The sequence below is a fragment of the Megalobrama amblycephala genome, linkage group LG6 (genome assembly GCF_018812025.1).
Source record: "Megalobrama amblycephala isolate DHTTF-2021 linkage group LG6, ASM1881202v1, whole genome shotgun sequence".
Taxonomy (NCBI): domain Eukaryota; kingdom Metazoa; phylum Chordata; class Actinopteri; order Cypriniformes; family Xenocyprididae; genus Megalobrama; species Megalobrama amblycephala.
The window spans coordinates 7,163,133-7,177,770 of record NC_063049.1 but is presented as its reverse complement, the minus strand read 5'-3'; the positions used below and the strand labels follow the sequence as shown (position 1 = coordinate 7,177,770).

General features: G+C 36.3%; 1 protein-coding gene across 2 annotated transcripts in view; it reads right to left on the bottom strand.

Annotated features, from left to right (window-relative positions):
* The window catches only part of itga6a (integrin, alpha 6a), a 42,735-nt gene that overhangs the window by 13,331 nt on the left and 14,766 nt on the right, over window positions 1-14,638 (bottom strand). For both annotated transcript variants that reach the window (XM_048192760.1, XM_048192759.1), the window contains exons 2-12: window positions 7,029-7,156; window positions 6,747-6,826; window positions 6,361-6,622; window positions 4,520-4,651; window positions 4,200-4,413; window positions 2,712-2,905; window positions 2,528-2,622; window positions 2,010-2,137; window positions 1,839-1,928; window positions 1,673-1,734; window positions 967-1,136 (exon numbers count right to left, since the gene is read on the bottom strand). In XM_048192760.1, coding sequence (XP_048048717.1) covers window positions 967-1,136; window positions 1,673-1,734; window positions 1,839-1,928; window positions 2,010-2,137; window positions 2,528-2,622; window positions 2,712-2,905; window positions 4,200-4,413; window positions 4,520-4,651; window positions 6,361-6,622; window positions 6,747-6,826; window positions 7,029-7,156 — 1,555 coding nt within the window. The remainder of the gene's footprint in view (window positions 1-966; window positions 1,137-1,672; window positions 1,735-1,838; window positions 1,929-2,009; window positions 2,138-2,527; window positions 2,623-2,711; window positions 2,906-4,199; window positions 4,414-4,519; window positions 4,652-6,360; window positions 6,623-6,746; window positions 6,827-7,028; window positions 7,157-14,638) is intronic.

Below are 14,638 nucleotides of genomic sequence, written 5' to 3'. Positions count from 1 at the left end.
AGTCAACATGTATCGAAATAACATTTAATTAATGAGAGCTTAGACAGAGGCTGTTGGAATGTCAAATCCAAAGTCCCCAAATCCAAAATGAGAATTATGAAAACCCAGAAATGAAAATCATGCCAATGTACAGTGTGATAGAAGTGCCGATGCATTATACATGCAAACAAAAACGGAATTGATGTGGTTGTAGAGATTCTCACTGGAGAGGAAGATTTTAGTTATGTTGGTTCCTCACATAAAAACATCATATGACTTTAGACTTTGAAAGTAGCAGAAATAAGTCATGTGGGCTATTTTTATAATACTTTTATGGTGTCAGTTTTAAAGCTTGAAATCTCCAGTCCCCCATTCATTGTAGTTGCACAGAAAAGCACAACCATTACAAAATTTTGTAGAAAATTTCCAGAATTTTGTCGGAGGTAAAATTTGATTGCAATAGTCATTAATCAGCTGTCAGCGAACATGTCAAACTAGCGATCAAAGACTTCAAATTTTGGCCTAGGATCAGAGGAATCTTTAAGGATTCATAAAATAATGGACAAAATTGTACAGTTGAACCCAGCTTTAGTTAGTAGTGTGTTAAAACTAGCAGTTTTATGGTAAGGGCCGTGACATTTCCAAAACATGCTCGAAGAAGTTGACCAATCACAACACACTGGTCCAACCGACCAATCAGAGCACATTGCACTTTTCAGAAGGAGGGGCTTTATAGAAACAGGAAGTAAACAGTGTTACTGACAAACTGAGAAAAGAGGCTTTGTAATTGGCATAATGTGGCCTCTTTAAACTCTTTAAGCTCACATTCATCTGCCTACACTTTTGCAACGGCCACATCTCAACATCCAAACAACAACCGATGCAAAGAACCAAGTGCCCACCCCACATTTTTTGTTTTTTAAAAAATCTGTTACGTCACGATATGGAAGAAAATATCTATCGCTACGACTTTAAAGCTTTATTTACTTGTAATCTGAGTTTGGTTTTGTAACAAGCTTTCTTGTTTTGTCCTCGTAGCTCCAGAGTGCCGGTCGACTGGAAGTCTTGATCCATCTCGGTCTTCTCCAGAAACACGACTCTAGATGGAAGACCCAGCTTCCTGCGGTACCACTCTGCCTCAAGTGTACAGGAAATGACTGGAAAAACAAACAAAAAAGATTTAGAATGTGTGAGCTTCAGACCTCAGAACAAAGACGTACACTTATTTACTCCAATGAACATAGCATCTTGACTTCTGTAACAGCATTATTAACACAGAATACATTTGGAATAAATCTTAAGGCCCGTTCACACTATGAACAATAACTATAAAGATAAATATAACTAAATAGTGTCCACACCAATGGAAAAAGTTAAAAGTTCTGTTTATTATAAGCGTGCTCTGCCACTTTAAATGCTAGAGCTCTTTAAAGTCCCTTTGATTTCTGATTGGCGGTCAATGTTTTTATTGTTCATCACATTGTTGTAGACTGATTCCAACAATGTAGTTTCTCTGAGTTGTTATCGTTATAGTTGAGATGTGGACATCCCTATTCCCATACTGTAGAATTAGAATGATTATTAAAAATTTATATAGTTATCGTCATTGGTGTGAACGGCCCTTTTGACTAAATAACAAAAAACTGTAATAGATAATGAGAGTTTTTCATGATAAGAGCATAAACAGACTCACTGATCTTAGGGTTGTAGGTGGGAGGGTTTGCTCTATATGAGAAACAAGCTTCCACAGTCAAGCTGTGAAGAAACACACATAATTATCTTCTCAAAGGACATAGTTCAAAATGTCTAGCACATCTATAAGTGATGCTTTCGAAGTTCTCGTTTTGTCAGTATCTCACCAAATACTGTTGCCACACGTTTTCTTCATCAAGTCAATTTCCTTTGGCGTCACCTTGATGTCTTTCTTGATGCTAATAACAGTTTTGGACCTGCACACAAGAGGGATGTTGCTATAGCATCTCACAAATCTTCAGGTAACAACTTTGACATGAAAATTTAGCTGTCAGCACCTGTATATAAAAACTGTGTCAGAGAGCGACCCAATGGCGAGATCAGGGTACGAGTTGTGATCCAGGTCCATATTTCCAGCCAGGGAATAGCCAAACATCTTAATGTTGTGCTGCTTGCCCTCCAGTATCTGCAAGATAATGTCAGATGTCTTAGTGTTTGTTGACACATGTAAGGCTTTATTCATTAGTTTAACACCAAAGAATACAACAAAAACACCATATAATAAAATTATATTTTGTTTTAAAGGTCACAACAGACAGAGTTAGTATGAAGTTACATCAGAAGAATTCAGATGTACAATTAAAATATGTGAGTATCTGGGGTTTTTTTTCACCAATGTTTTATCCTGAAAATGGAAAACCTTTTAAACTGAAAAACATTGGAAAATGCTCATAGTGCCATTTATTCCTTTCAGTTCCACCATTACTTGATCCAAGTAATTTCTCACTGATGTGTTCCATTAAAATGGCAGACAGAAGGGAAAATTGAGAGAGACAGAAAGCAGAGAGTGTCTAACCTGAGCTGGTTTGGTAATGATGCCGTCAGCAGATCCATGGTAGATGTACACGCTACCAAACCCTGAATCTGCATATGGAGAACCTACTGCAATATCTGAGAAACACGCAGGAAGAATGTTAAGCAAACCAAAAATAATTCAAATATTTTGCATTCTAAACTAAAGATCCACTCTTGCACTCAACCTTCAAAAGAATCCAGATTAATGTCTCCAATGTTCTCCACAGCCAGTCCAAACATGGAGTCTTTGGTTCCATTCAGGCGAGTTGGGGTGACGTCCTTCCATCTTCCAGCCTTATTGATGTAAACATACACAGCTCCACCCACTTCCTCATCTCTCTGGAAGAACTGGGGTGCACCAACCACAACATCCTGCCAACTGGAGGGACAATCAATGTAATTTAGCTGCCCACCCTTCTGAAAAAGTAGTACACTTTAGCCTATTTTAAAAAGTATGGATAAATGTCCCTTTAGGGGCTCCTAATATACTTTAAAAGAGTATACTTAAGTGTGAACTGAATGTAATGTCTTCAGAGACTTTGGTACATGTTATTTACAATTAAATGAAAATATATTATACATTAAATCCAATTAGCTGAACTTTAGCACGTTTTCTTTTTTTTTTTTTTCTTCTTTTTTTTTTTGACACACTTAAGTAGGACTTAAGTACATCTTTTATATATAATTTAAAAATTACTTCTATTGTCTTTGAAATAAGGTTAAAGTGTACTGCCAAAATATACTGACAAGCATTTATGGTAAACTAAAATATACTTTTGAAACCTGTATGTAAAGTATGTAAATATATTTTAAACATTTGTGATGATGCAGTTACAATTTTGTACATTTAAAATATATTAACTTTAAATTTAACATAAAACAAGGCCGTATGTCTTAAACATTGGTGGGGGGACCAAAGTTTTTCCGTTTTGTTTTGTTTTGTTGGGGCTATATTTATTTAAAGATAATAAATAATGAAAGGATTAAAAGGAATCTAAGGGAATAAAAAATCCATAAATTCCATAAAAAATTTGAGTAGTTTGCATCACTGTATGTTATTGTGGGTCGTTAAATATATCTATCCTAAAACTGTTGTCATATATTTAATGTTTATCTGCTTATACCTTACCACGCACACACTCTTTCACTGTAAAAACTAAAAGTGTTGCATTGGAATTCACTCTCGTCTTCAGTGAACATTAAGCCCATCTTCTTTGATCTGATTCGCCGTCATTTTGACATTGGCGAGTGCTGTTAGACCGCTGAGGCTGACCAGCCTAAAAAATGTAACTTTTTAAAAAGCTTTCTGTCATCCTAACAACAGAGGGTGCATAATGGAGAGCAGCATTATGAAATATAAAATATTGGGTGGGAATTGTCCCCCTCATTGCCCTGGTATAAAACACACACTAGTTAAAACTATAATCAACTATAATGTATGATGTTAGACAACAGATTAAAATAAGTGTAGTACATCTTTAAAACCAGACAAAAGATTTTTAAAATAAATATTTTAAATTTGATTATTTAAAACGTACTTTTACAATTACACAACAAGTGCACATGCAATACAGACTAAGACTTGAGCAATCTCCTTTTTTACAAGGGCGCTCACAATCTACCCACTTCTTTTCATAATAAACAACATTTTCTACAGATCTTGTATCACTCACCCATCTCCATTCAGGTCCACCACAGCAACATCATATCCAAACGAGGATGCGAGGCCTGGTCCTTCCAGAACGTGTTCAGGTGTGAGCATGGTGGATGCTTCGCCTTCCTTCCTCAGAAACACCACTGCACCATTGTGATTGGCTCTTGGCGCTCCTGACACTATGATGAGTTTGCCCTTTTCTGTGATACTGTGGCCAGAATCTAGAGAGAATCCTTTACATATGCGAGATTCAGTGTCACAAAAGCATGAATGTCAAAACACACTAGCTGACTGACCACAGCACACACATTCACACACATACATGGTGCTCACACTCACCTAAGTAACTGTTGGCTGGTACTGGCACTAGATTTGGATCAAGGCGGTTTTCATCCCCGACCTCATATGGACCATCATCAAACAAGCCCATTTCCAGCAGAGTGTTGTTCTTCTGCTCGACGCGCACTATACCTAGAGAATGGACGTGTCGGGGTGAGTGCTAAACAACAAGATTATTGTGACACAGCAAAACAAATGATTTGAGTACTGGTTATGAGAAACATGTATTTAACTGTGCAAACCCCAGTACAAAAAAAGTGTGCTTAATTGTAATGAATGTGCACTTGTAATTTAAATCTTGAAAGTATATATATATTTTTAAACTTCAATGTGGATAATATAATAATTATGAAATAAAAGGCCACTTAAGTGCACTTATAGTGAGTACAGTTTCATGACTATGTTTATTATCACACTTAAGTACAATTTTAAAATGTTGTAATTTTATCATGCTTTAAAAAAGTACATGTATTTCAGCATGTTGACTAACAAACTACAGAACATAAATAATTGATTGTAACTGTATGGTGGTATTTGCTATTATATTAATATATATTAGTATATTTTTTTGCAAACTTTTGCACTAAGTTGTAACTTTATCATTAAAATGTGCAATTACGAATATTTTAAAATACATAGCATACAAATTTCAATAGAAATGACATTAAAGTATATATTTTTAAAAGATATACTTAAGTGGGTCAAAAAGCACTCTAAAGTTCAGCTAATATAAATTTAAACTACAACATATTTTCATTTAATTGCAATTAACATGCAATTAAGTGTCCAAAAACATTACATTCAGCTTGCACTTAAGAATATTATTTCAAAGTGTATTATTTCTGTAATAAATACTCTTTTTAAAAGTAAGTTAAAATGTACTTCTTTTTCACAAGGGAATAAAATTGTGTGAATTAAGTAAATAGTGAATGAGAAACGTTGCAGTGCTTCTCCTCACCAGTGGGGGTCACTAAGCATTTAAAACGTAATGCATATAAATGCATGTAAAATGTAAGTAAAAACACAGTCTATTTTTATGGATCAGTCCATCATAATAAATAAATGGTAGCAATATGAGGTGTTCATGAGGTAAGAGCATGCCAAAGGTCAAAAGAATGACCTGTGAGTCACTTCTGACCTGTTCTCAGCCTCAGTTGACACACCCAGACCACACACAGTCTGTTCAATGATGCATATTCTGAAATGGCCTGGACCTTTTAACTTAAATCAGACTTTATGCCCAAAAAAGTCTGGCTACATGAGGCTACTTCTTTGCCTGGCAAGGCCAGACTGATATATCTTGTAAAAGTGTCCGCCCTCCATCGCGATTCGAGTCAACTCCAAACCATACCGTGCAATCAGATTTGTTTATTTCAGTGACGCAAACAGCGTCACTCTAGTGTGGCGAAAGTCCCTACAATATCAACAAAGATTGCGCACAGGAGACCTGAGAGTTTGTTCTATTCAGCCGTGAATTCAGTTTTAAATGACCAAAAACACATTAATTATTTACTTTTCGCTGTTGACTCTATTGTCGCTTTGCTAACGTCATATCCGCCCTTCTCTGATTGGTTTACTCCGCTTCCTGTTTGCTCGGATTTGCTCCGCCCTAGAAATCGAATTGATTCAATGGCCGACCAGACTCATCCGCTGGTACAGTGGTGAGGCTGGATTTTCTAGGCAAGCTACTTCTGGTGTATTATACCTCAAAGTTACCTCAGTATCTTATCAAATAAGTGTGTGTGTGTGTGTGTGTGTGTGTGTATGTGTGTGTGTACACGCATCGCCTATAACACACCAAAAGCCACCATTTTATGTATTGCATCAAATGTCATTTCTACCTTTCCAGTTGTATGCCCCTGGTGCTCCAAAGATGACATAATGGTAGTCTTTAGTGAAGGTGGCAGCCAAGCCTTGCTGACAGGCCCCGAATCGTTCATGACCCCTAGTGCGGCCATCACAGAATTTCCAGTTCCCCCCATCCTCATCTGATTGGCTGTCAATGCTCAGATCTTGACTGAGCATGTAGCAGCGTCCAGTGATGTCACGCGCCTCTTGGGGTGTGTTCGGGAACAACAGACGCTGGTAGCGATGGGCACATGTCTGACACAGAAAGAAAGAGTTCTTTGCTGATAGAGTATGTGTCAGACATTGTGTGACACAAATAATAAATCTAAACTGTCAGAGTGATGACACTGTAACGTACTGACGTAAGTAACTGACATACCACAATCTTGCCTCCGGGTCCTTGGCTCTGAACAGTTACACCCATCCACTGGTTCTCCTTATTCTCCACACGAGCATCAACTGTGAGAGTCACCGTGAACAGAAACCAAGACACGATTATAACTCAAGATCTATCAAAGGATCCTGACACTGCTGACTTGAGCATTGAAACCACTAAAATTACATTCACGACAGCCGTCAGCAGACATCAACTGCACATGCCTGAATTCTCATATAAATGAGATTGTTAAATCTCTGGTACAAAGATGATTTTTCTGCTTACCATCATTGTCAAAGTCCACTCGAGTACAGTCATTAGGATGGGAGGTGATGTCACAGCTGTACAGCCCACCTGTGATGTTTGCCCCCTGATTGGATAAAGCCCTGGCTTTGGGAGCACCAATCAACAATCTGTGCAAAGAAAGAAAAAAAAAAAACAGAAAAATGTAAAATATTTTTTTTTTTTTGGCCAGTAAACTTCCAGCAATGGCTAAATTATAGTCAGCATTGCATGTATCTTGTGTAAATATAAGGTAATCCCAGAGTTCATTGTGAAAAGCTCAGTGAAAGATATTGACAATACAGATACAAAAAAAAAAACTCTATATAATTAACTCATTCCCCGCCAGTGTTTTTTTTTTAAGTTGCCAGCCACTACTGGCATTTTATAATTTTCACAAAAATTTCATGGCCCCCAGAATATTTTGTTGTATGATTATCTGAACATGCAGAATATAAAGATAAAGAACAGAGCCTGTGCTTTTATTCTAGCTTCATGCATTGCTTCATGTGGTTAAGTTTCATAAAAAGCCACATTTTTAACAAAAGGCTGAGAAAAGTTTTTCTTGTTTTTTTCCCCAAAAGACTATAATGTGCATTAGCAAAGCTTTTATCACTTGTTTCTGTACTCTTTCAGAAGTTGCACAATAGCGCCCCCTATCGTATAACAGTGAAAACAAAGAAAGCCATACAATTCTGTCAATGGCAGGGAAAAGTTGAAACAGACTATTTATGCTATGCATTTTTTGTACTTGCTACAATATTGCATCAATAACGTAGCACCATGCTAATATATGTCTACTGGAATTAAGAGTGTTGCAATATAGGGGAGAGCGGGGTAAGTTGTCACAATTTTCACACTGTCTAACATTTACTGAGCACCATACATCACAATGGTATAAATGTCATACCAAATGAAAGAAGGAAGTCTTGGGCACATATGTTGTATTCATTACATTTTCATATCTTATCTCATTACGCAGTTGTAGACTGTTGAATAGAGAATGTGCACTTGTGACAATTTGCCACATTGGCGGGTAATTTGTCACACTAGATTATCTAAAAATAAGAACACAACTACTTAATTGTTATTATTGATTTTAATTTTTAAATTCAAACCAGAACTGGAAATATAAACAATCATGCCTAGAGAATTTGGAAAAACAATTATTTCAATCCAAACAATACACATTTCAAACAAAACACATTAAGTGGCAAGACCACTTTACTTTGAACTTTAAACTCAAACTTTCTCTGGCTTGCATATAGATCCATGATAACCGAATGGAATACTGCAGATAACTCGCTTAACATGTTTAATCTCTGAACATAACTGACTTAACATGCTGAACCTCTTTTTTGAGCATGTTCTATGTGTTTATTTGTATTGGGGCAAGTTGTCACATGTGACGACTTGCCCCAAAGTCATTGAGACAACTTGCCCCAAACTGATATGTGTGCTAATGTTGGCTAAATCTCAAGGTTACCTCAACATAGTATGTCAGCTAAAGTATCAAAAAACACGTTATTGTCTCCTCTATGTTGTGCAAAATAATAATTTTTAACATTCAAATCTAACAAAGTTGTACTGCATAAAATTTAAAGTGCACATTTTTTACTTTTAAGCCAAAAAATAAGAAAATTGTGCTAACCTCACATTAGAGCGATCTTGACCACATGTGAACATAAAGTTGACTATAGAAGAAGAAGTCACACAAAGTGGCTATTTGATTTTTGAGATAGAGCCTCTAGTTTTGTTCATACATCACATATTCTAATATCATAAATAATCCGGTGAATATTAACTAATCTAGTTGATATTCCAACTCTACCCGTATGTGGAAAAAGTTCGCATGCCAGAATGTTTTGGATACTGTAAAAAAAAAAAAAAAAAATCCGATTTGAAATCACATGACACGGTCACATGATACGAATTTGTAGGTTAAAAAAGTTCACCAAACTCAAACTTCAGAATGCATGCAGCAAAATTCACATGAGCTCACATTTCCTGTCTCTCGCATTTGCATTTGTATGAATGAAAAGTGTAGTGTGACACTCCCTTAGTTGAGCAGCAGCACTACTTAGTTGAGGAGCACTATTTGTTGCTATAGATGATTTTGGAACAGGGCCATAGATTGGCAGGAAGACAAAATACAGGAAAGACCTTGTAATTATGACATAATTATCAGTCTTTCATAAATAAGACTGGTGCTTTCTGATGAAGAGGATCTGACAGATTATTTCATCAGCGGGTGTCTTCCTGTTACCACGGCCATCAGCCAGCTGCAGCAAATCAATTATTTACATACACACTGCTGTCATCACACCAGAACTAAACACACATTGATTAGTGTAGATTTTGGGGGAAATCCTAATCATGTGTCTTTTTTTAAATCAACGTTGAAAAGAATTCAGTATGAGATGCTGGTAAATGAAGCGATGACCTCTACATGAGTCATGCTGGTGATTTTGCACTTTTAATGACTGCTTATCAAAATAATCGTGAATAAATCGTGAACAAGTGCTTGTGAAATCTGAAAATAATAAAACAGAATATCCATGAAATCAGGACCTGACTAACTCAATATCTTCATTGTATCATAGCACATAAATAAACTTTGAACATGAATATGACCATATATCCATCTGCTGCGTAACCAATCCCTTTTTCCACAATTCATTCCAGACACACCTTTCCTGAGAGAAGGAAAATTATTTCACTGCCTACTATTACATCAATAGCAGTTTAAGTTTTTCAATGAATAGTCTTTTCTTCTTTTCTTTTTAATATACTAGACAGATATAACATGGCGTGACAGTGAGGCACACAGTGGCAGTTACAGTATTTTCTGAAGTTCACACACACAGCGGTTCAGAACAGCTGGCTCAGCAACTGTTACTCTGATGAAACGTTTCCAGAACGGTCTTCTTGTTCGACAGCCCTTATGAATCAACTGTTCTGGGCACTTCAGTAAATTAAAAAATGAAAAACTTGGCTCTGTCAGACTTACAGTCAACACAGGGAACTTATTGTAAGACAAATAAAGGAATCAATAAATATTGGCATCCATTTTTTCCAGGCAGAGTTCTGAGCATGTTTCTGACTTACTTTTAGAGACTGTATTACAGAGCCCCACACATGACATACAGTGTTCAGAATTATTGGCACCCTTGGTAAATATGATCAAAGATGACTGTAAAAATAAATTTGCACTGTTTATCCTTTTGATCTTTAATTCATAAAATTAAGAAAAAATCTAACCTTTCATTGAAGGAAAAGAATTGAAAGAGGGAAAATCACATTATGAAATAAATGTTTTTCTTCAAAACACATTGGTCAAAATTATTGGCACCTTTTTATTCAATACTTTTTGCAACCTCCTTTTGCCAAGATAACAGCTCTGAGTCTTCTTCTATAATGCCTGAGTTTGGAGAACACCTGACAAGAGATCAGAGATCATTCCTTCATGCAGAATCACTCCAGATCCTTGAGATTCCCAGCTCCATGTTGGTGCTGCTTCTCTTCAGTTCACTCCACTCATTTTCTTTAGGGTTCAGGTCAGGGGACTTCATGGTCATGGCAGAAGCTTCATTTGTGCTCAGTGACACATTTTTGTGTTGGTTTTGATGTTTGTTTTGGATTATTTTCCTGATGGAAGGTCCAACCATGGCCCATTATTGGATTACTAGCAGAAGCGGTGAGGTTTTGATTTTTTTATCTGTTGGTGACAGATAAAATGACCTTTCAATGAAAGGTTAGATTTTTGCTAATTTCATGAATTAAAGATCAAAATGATAAAAATGCAGATTTATTTTTACAGCCATCTTTGATCATATTTACCAAGGGTGCCAATAATTCTGACCACAACTGAATGGGGAAAAAATGGCTACGTCTGAAAGGTGAAAAATGCTGCCTCTACTGGCAGGATACAGAGGTAGGCAGCAAGGCACGTCCAAATCCTGAGATACCTTCATCTGACAGATTTTTGAAGGCAGCACAAATATATCCTTTTCTGCGTTTGATACCCCACAATCCTGTGGTTCCCATTATGTGAAAGTTGAGCTAAAAAATAAATATGCTGTCTGAAAATTGCAGTTCATTGTCAGTTTGTGTGTAAATATAATTTTTTTACCAACTTTATCCACTTTTTCTTGTGAGAAATTCTTGTTGTAGTAATTAAATGTTCACTTTGTTTTCACCAAAACCCTTTCTATTTTGTTGTAGATCATTAAACTGTTACACTCCTTCAGAAGTCTGTCTGAAATCCATTTCGTGAGGTACCTTAATTCGCACGCCTGCAATTGCCACTGATAGGGCAGAGAGGCAACAAGTCGGCTGACTAAAATTTTGGGCGCAGCCAATGTGTATATCAATGCCACAAATTAATATTTACTTCCCAAGACTGACTTATAGATCAGCACGTTTTACTAATTTGTTACCTCATTTTAAGTAAATCGTGAGCACTATATAATAATTTGTTCCCTTATTTTACTAAATTGTGGCTAAGTTGTAATAATTCATTCCCTTATTTTACTTAAATCAAAATGAGCAAATAAACTACTTCAGCGTGGCAACAATTATCATGTGCTCTGTGTGTCCTTGGACTTTTATGTTTCCTGTGCTTTACTAACTCTATAGTCAGTTTGTAGTCTTTCCTGTTGATTAGCTCTCCCCATGTGTTTCCTATTAGCCACTCCCCCTTGTTATATTGTTTAGCTTGTTTACCAGTGGCCTGTTGCACAAAGCTGGTTTCAGTTTCTACCCAGGTAAGTTCAAGATTACTTTGAGCCAACTCTGGTTTTTCAGGTTTATGAATGTGGATTGGTTTTAAAGCAGGTTTCATTGCTATAGTAACTTGCGCTACATGGCTAACCTGCTCCGGAGTTAGAGATCGTAAACCGGACCAATCAGTAGTGAGTAAAGTCACACATATCGCAATAATGATGAATGATGCAATAAAGCCACTCCCCCTGTATCTCTCGCTCCAAATTAAAGCAGTTTATAGTGAAAACATATTAGAGACAAAATTACTCATCTTTTGCTGCTGATTATTTATTATATTTATATTATATGAATTAATTATGTATATAATTAATAGTATATTCATATCATTATATTACTTGACAATTAATATTTAACTTTGCTTTTAAATTTATATAAATATAATACATGCATCGATATATAAAGCTTTTAAACAAATTTATGTGTATTCATTTGAGCTCTTTGTGAATCTAATATAAATTATTATACTATAAATTATTAGGCATATTTCTTTGATTCACATGCATTGATATAGTAAGATATATTTTCCTTCAGCAACATCTGATCCTGATCTTAACCAGTTTGAATTTATCTGGATTTGTCAACTCTAAACCAACTCTGAAACTCAGAGTTTGTTCAGCTACCTTCATGCAACTGGCCACTGGTGTGTGTATAAGCCTTAGTGGTTTCCTCGTTACTGGGTCAGTCATTTGACACAGATGTTTGATGTAATGTTCCTGTTCCTAGTGTTCTCTGTGTTTTTGTTTGCTTTATTTATTAAACTATCCTGTGCCTAGATCCACATCTCTGCCTGCTTTCTCTGCCTGCTCATGACAATGATTTATTAAAACGAGAGAGTGAATTCTTGATTTGTGGTCATGTTATATATTTTTGTCCACATGTCATGTGTGGGGCTCCATACAAAATAAATGAAAAATGTCCTCAGAAGTTTGTTAAATCTAAAACAAACTCTTTTGTGGATGTCATCAAAAAAGGTTCATGAAATTTCAAAATGTCTACAAAAAGTTGGGTGTATACTGCTACACAAGTGAATCAATCGCAATAAAACTAGATTGTCACCATCATTATCAAAAAAGCTGTCTGCACTGCAAGTGTGCATGTCGGATTGTAAATTAAATTGAAAAATTGGACGGGTAAACAAGTAAGGAATGATGTACAGTCAGCTGATCATTGCCAATAAGTAAACGAGCAGGGTGATCAGGACTTTGACACAAAGCAGAGTGATACGACAGACATGAAACTATCACTGCTATGCACAAAATCAGCTGCTTAGCACAACAGTCAAATAAACAGTTTAGGTTCATTATACAAAAATATCCATACTATTGATTAATCTGAATCTGGTATTCCAGAATGCAATGAGAAATAGCTATTAAATAAATACATGCAAACCGGGGTCATTGGAAAAGCATGCCTGTGGTGAAATTTCTGCAAAATGATATTACGTTGCCCAGTGAGCTGCGCTAAAAGTGCATTCAGGTTTATCTGAAACATATGAATGTTAATCTGGCAGCATTTTATTACATTGGTTGTTCATACGTACCATTCAGAAATTAAATGTCCAGTAAGTGTCACTAAAAAGGTTAATGCTCTATCACATTTGAAACTAAACCTTACCAATAATGTTAACAATAGCAAGTGTGAGATAAAAACATGTCATGCCATTTTGTCTTGCTTCTACAAGTCCTTGAGCTGTTTTATCGTGATTCGTGACTCAAACCCAAACGCTTCACATGACAAATGTAGTGCTATACCAGATGAGCTACCGAGCAAGTTTATACGTCAACAAAGCCATACAGAGCTGGTTATGTGATGCAATCATCAAAATGTATAGTTTAAAAAAAATTCACTATCTTTACAGTGTTTTGAGCCAATAACATGGTGTTGTTCAAGGAACTGTGTAAAAATATTCCTTTCTTAATCAATAGTCTGCCCCTAATCATAATTTGTGTGAAAATGAATAAAAGCTGTTGGTGTTTTACTGCTACTAATGTTAATTTCAGCTGAAAACTGCAGTGAATTGTATGCAAGTTTTTGGAGTTTTGCAAAAATGTAGGTGAAAGCATGTTTGTTTTTTTGTTTTTTTGAGTTAACAGACATGAAATATTGATTAGATAAATTAGCTTAATAGTATACCATTTTAGTGCTTACTTGTAAGTATTATCATGGTAAAACATTACCGCAAATAGTTGGATTCCACTTATTTTCCACTAAGATGTGGCAGGTGGACAGTAAGGTCTGGAAAGCTCCCAGTCCACAGCACCCCTCAGTCATGGTTGGGAAATTCAACACATATCTGATGAACAACACATGGATTTACATGCCAGAGCTTGAGTTTTTCTGCATGGGAAACAGGCCAGCCATTATGATGTTGAGAGGTTTCATCAGCGTTTCATCTGTTCACCCAGTGCCCCTTAATCTACTTTCCATGGTGAGTGCATTCAGATCAGCATGTAGGCGACTGTGGGAACACAGGAGACCACCAGTGGCCTACTACGACTGGGACACTCGACCATACAGATGAATGAAATGTTTCATTGTAATCACAAGATAATAGGCACTGTCACTCACATATGTCTATTATGAACGTCCACAACAACCCGTGAGACTTTATGAGCAACTCAACAACATCATACAAAATTTACCAAAATAAAACTGTGGTTTAACCTGCCACTATCATGTAAAAAAGAAGTGACTGAAAAAAATGGCACAAGTGGTACATCTAATGTGGACTTCGCTCTTGTGGTCTGCTCATGCGCATCTGTAAAGTTCATGCAGGTTGTCCCATGTGTCCCAATTTTAGCTTTCAAAGGTGTACTCATGAGCATCTT